Source organism: Anneissia japonica, unplaced genomic scaffold, assembly GCF_011630105.1.
Source record: "Anneissia japonica isolate Jap-2015-1 unplaced genomic scaffold, ASM1163010v1 scaffold287708_len1499824_cov190, whole genome shotgun sequence".
Lineage (NCBI taxonomy): Eukaryota > Metazoa > Echinodermata > Crinoidea > Comatulida > Comatulidae > Anneissia > Anneissia japonica.
In genome coordinates, this window is record NW_022752295.1 from 254989 (window position 1) to 259851 (window position 4863).

Consider the following 4863-nt stretch of genomic DNA (forward strand, 5'->3'; position numbering starts at 1 on the left):
GGTTTATGAATGACACCAATTACTGGATCACCTTTCACAGCAACGCATACCATTGTGGTTACATACTGTAACAATTCCTCTGCAAGAAACATCAAGTACAGTGGATAGTCAAAGAGACATTACAAAATAGGTACACTAGACTAGTTGAACTTGCCTAAGTCGAATCCAAAATGCCATTGGAATATTGTTCAACTGAGATAAAATTCGACTTACAGATTGTTAATTAATGGAAAACACAACAATTTGGCATGTAAAATAAGATCGACTTAGAAATTATTTGACTTAGAAATTATTCGACTTAGGCAAGTTTAACTGTACATTCCAAAAAGTGTCATTTGCACAACATAAATATGGAAGAAACCAAGGTGGTAGATAGTACAGTATTGGTGCTAACAACTTATACAGTGCATCATCCACTATCAACTTGAACTCTGGGCTAAGTACAGTATCAACTTTGACAGTTTTAAGCTCTGCCGACACTATAAAATTTTATATGACAAACTACTGATGCCTAGATATGCCCATATTTAGGTGTAATATGACATCATCATGCTCATATATGGGCATGATACACATAAAATGTCATAGTGAGGACAGAGCATTACTTAAAGCTATTACCAGAACTTAAGATACATTTCTATTGTATTTTTAATGTATGGTGGACTGAATAAACAGGGGCGGATTTAAGGGAGTCGGGCCGGCACCAGCCACCCCTCTTTTGGAAATTCAAAATAAAAAGGGGAAAAAAAAGGTAATTATTGTTCGCCCAAAATTCCTCAGACGTTATTTCTGGTCGTCAAGAAAACAAAAAACTTCCCAGACTCCTCTAAGCTGGGTAGTGTTATCTCTTGATTGCCCCCCCCCCAACCCCCTGGTTTGGTTAAGCTTACCAGTATATTCTTGAGTAGCATCCAGAGGATCAATCCAGACAGTGATATCTTCAATGTTGATAACAGAATCCCCTGTAATTGACTTTATTTCATCACGGTCCATCTTCGGCGTTGCAACTTTATCTTTATCCCACTCTAAGGTTTCATGCTCTTCAGAAATTACCTATTTATTAATTTGAAGCAAATTGATAAAAATTATTCACTGTTCTTTGGCTTTTGCATGAAATTTAAGTCCTTTTTTTAAAAGTGTAATGTCCCAGTATAATGTCTTGATATGCTGTACTTTATTTATTTTAGCTTTTACTGAAATTTTAAATAAATCTATTTTAACTTATATACTATGAATAATTTATCTTCATAATCTAACTTTTCACCGGCAAGCAAAAGGAATCTATTAATAAATATTATATTATTATTATTATTATTATTATTATTATTATTACTATCATTAAACATTATTATATTATATGATTATTTATATATATGGCAACTCGATTGGCTGAGCGGTTTAAGGCAGGGCGCCGTAACCTACAGCCATAATATTGGTGTTCATAAACGACATGCTTGCCTATGTTTCTGGGGGTGGAACAAGCCGCTGTCACGAGATATCCTGACTGAAGGAAGTATGCCGAGTAAAGAAGTAGAACTAGAAGTAGGCCTAGGCCCAGAAGTATTTAATTAACAATATGATTTTTTTTTTCTCTCCACCAGTCCAGGGTTATATTTTAATTTTTTTTCCAGATTATATTATAGACTATTAACGGTCCCCTATTAACTAATAATTGAAGGCCTAGCTAGAGTGGGCACTACTATGTTCAAAGTCCATTTTTACCTCTACTCGAGTAGACCCAGGCCATACACCTGCCCTGGGCTCTAATCTAACTTCATCTAGGCTAGGCCTAGATAGGCTAGGGTCTAGACTAGCCTAGAGTATGGCCTTCCTCTAGAGTAGATGTACTTACTTTGAGATTTGGGAATGCTTTCTTCATACCGTGGGTCATTACTCTGTGAGATCGCATATCACCGTCTGTCACTGGATTGTTAGCACCTTCTCTGGTTTCGCCTTTACTTTTCTCATTCAGTTTCTTTTCCTTCATCACTTCGACTACTTCTAGGCCTCCCATCTCAGCCATTTCAATGCTCACCGACAACAGTTCCTTCAGACTTATTTGCTGGTCCGTACTTTGCATTTCAAATGGCTTTGAGTACCTCCAACTTCTTTGAGTATACAATATTATAGATCCAGCAACAATAAAAATGAATGCAAACCCTGCAGGAGATATTTTGATGTTGGAAACCATGACTGAACTTCAGTGAAACCTAGGCTACGCTAGGCAAGCAAGAAGGGGAATAATGCACCGCACACACGTACTAATGTGCTCCGAGCCCGGTTTTAAATTACCAACCAAGCCACGTCATAAAAAATCGTCGTGTGTCGTGGATGGTCACGCATCAGCAATTTCATTGGCTTCAAGTCAACTCGGCCCTTAACCCGACTCGGGCCATTACGGTATACCGACTCGGCCCTTAACCGACTCGGACCATACCGACTCGGCCCTTCACCAGCTCGGCCCATGAACTAACTCTGCCTCATAGAGCTATTATATCTCTATGCTCTGCCTATAACCAACTCGGCTCATACACCAACTCGGCCCTTGTCAACTCGGCCCTTAACCGACTCGGCCCATAACTCGGCCGTACACACCAACTCGGCCCTTAGCCTACTCGGCCCTTAGATTATCGGCCCAGGATCGTACCGACGTCATTATTTTGGATCAAGACGGCACGTCTGGTGAATAATCACAATCTAGTTTTCTACACTAATTTAAGTGTATTTATTTATTTATTTGAACAATATTTTGTGAGGGTGGTCCATCCAGCCTGAGCTGATCAATTGGGCACCCTAGTACATACACTTTGAACATAAGTATAAAAATTAAACTAGATCTTTAATTTAAACATAAACAAATTAATTATTAACTAAAGCAGAAAATAATAATAATAATAATAATAATAATAATAATAATAATAATAATAATCAGAAAAAGCATATATAGGCCTACAGTGTATTAATTATATAAAATAATGATTTAAAGAAAACATTAAAGCAAGAAATATATATATATAAAATAATAATATATAAATAAATAAAATTGACACATTAGACACAAAAATAATTTATTTTAGTGTATGGGTCCAGACTTGCAGGGTCTTTGTCTAATTATTGAATTTATATCACCATAAGCTATAAAAATGTGTAAAATATAAGCATGAATCTACTTTACATCAGTGGCGTCCCCCATCAGCCCCCCCCCACCCTCATTTAAAGACATCTACATACGCCGCTGACTTACATAGCCAGATGAATGAAAATACTCAATCGATGTGCCACAAAATCGTAACCAGCCTTCACCATGCCCTCACGATGTCACCGGGGACGCAACTGCCAAAAAACTATTTTTGGCAGCGAAGGTACGCTACCAATAAACAATCAACAAACTACCGGGTTTCTGGGTTGATTTGCAAGGTACTACATGGCTCAAATATGTTTTACTTAGGGGTTAATTGGTAAAAATCGTACACAAATCATACGACGTCACTGAAAACGCCGGGGACGGCAACTCGATTTTGAGATTAATTTTCCGAAGGAAGTTATACTAAAAAGCTTATAATGACGAACTATTGTCTTCAGTTGTCTTTGTTGGTCATTCAACTGTCATTTTATCTATATTTTCGGTGATATTACCATTCTTAATAATCTATAAAACACCCACATAACAACGTCACGTTCGATCGATCGGCGGGGACGCCGTGGTGACGCCGGTAGGGTCAATTTTTGTCGGAAGGTATCAAGATGATAAACAGTTTCAATGGACTAAACTCTTGCTTATGTTAACCACCTGCTTACCAAAGATTATACTGACACTGGTTTCAAATAAAATAACTGACAACTTTGGTTTGTATCAATGTTTTAATAAGTACATAAAACACATACGTATGCAAAAATGCACATGTGGGACACCACGCTGTTTTTGTATTTTTCTTAAAATCTGTATGCCTGATGACCATCATCATACACAGTATAATAGATTCAAGCAAGATGTTTCAAATGATATAAAAATGTATGCAAACATGCCCTTGGAACAGTATTTATTTTCGAGTTTCATTTACCTTAACCTCGACTCCGTCTTAGAAAGCTCCAGCATTAATCACACCAGGATTAATCACCACGCTGTTTTTGTATTTTTCTTTAAATCTGTATGCCTCATCACTATCATCATACACAGTATAATAGATTCAAGTCAGATGTTTCAAAAGATATAATGGATGCAAACTTGCCTTTGGAACAGTTTGTTTTTTTCCGAGTTTCATTTACCTTAACGTCGACTCCGTCTTAACAGTGCTCAAATAGGAACAAGATGTTATAATCGTATCAAGCATAGCAATTCAACGAACAGTTCCTTTAATGCAGTTGTATGGAAAATTGGATTTATACAATATACACATCATTTAAATTTATTATGGAACTTATTTTTATGTATTAGCTTCATTATGCTTTTTAGTAGGTTTAAATTAAGCCTTAGGTTCAGTAGGGGGTCTTTATTGGTCTTGTGTTATAGTAGGACATCACTTAGTAGGATCGTAAATTTAATATAGGATTTATTGTTATATCAGTCAATATATTAATTTTGGTAGGGTTTTTAATTCATTGATTTTTGGCAGTGGCGGGTCCAGAGAATTTCTAACGGGGGGACGGGGCACAATAAAGTTCACGCCGCCACGCCCACCTCAGCCCCACCATGGTTGGTGTAAATAAGTGGTAAATAATGGAGCTCTCCTTTCACTCCCCACTCCTAGATCGCCACTGAACTCATGGGTGTACTCCTTTTTTCCTCTTTCCTCTCTTTAAAATTTTTTCCCTCCTTTTTACGTTTTGGCTTGACTGCCTGGGGGGGGGGGGGGGAACAGGCCC

At 37.4% G+C, this 4863-nt stretch overlaps 1 protein-coding gene across 1 annotated transcript in view; it reads right to left on the reverse strand.

Annotated features, from left to right (window-relative positions):
- LOC117122213 (inositol monophosphatase 3-like) overlaps nucleotides 1–2332 on the reverse strand; it is a 5286-nt gene extending 2954 nt beyond the window's left edge. The window contains exons 1-3 of the mRNA XM_033267723.1: nucleotides 1853–2332; nucleotides 891–1053; nucleotides 8–79 (exon numbers count right to left, since the gene is read on the reverse strand). Coding sequence (XP_033123614.1) covers nucleotides 8–79; nucleotides 891–1053; nucleotides 1853–2191 — 574 coding nt within the window. The 5' untranslated portion in view covers nucleotides 2192–2332. The remainder of the gene's footprint in view (nucleotides 1–7; nucleotides 80–890; nucleotides 1054–1852) is intronic.
- Nucleotides 2333–4863: the final 2531 nt, after the last annotated feature.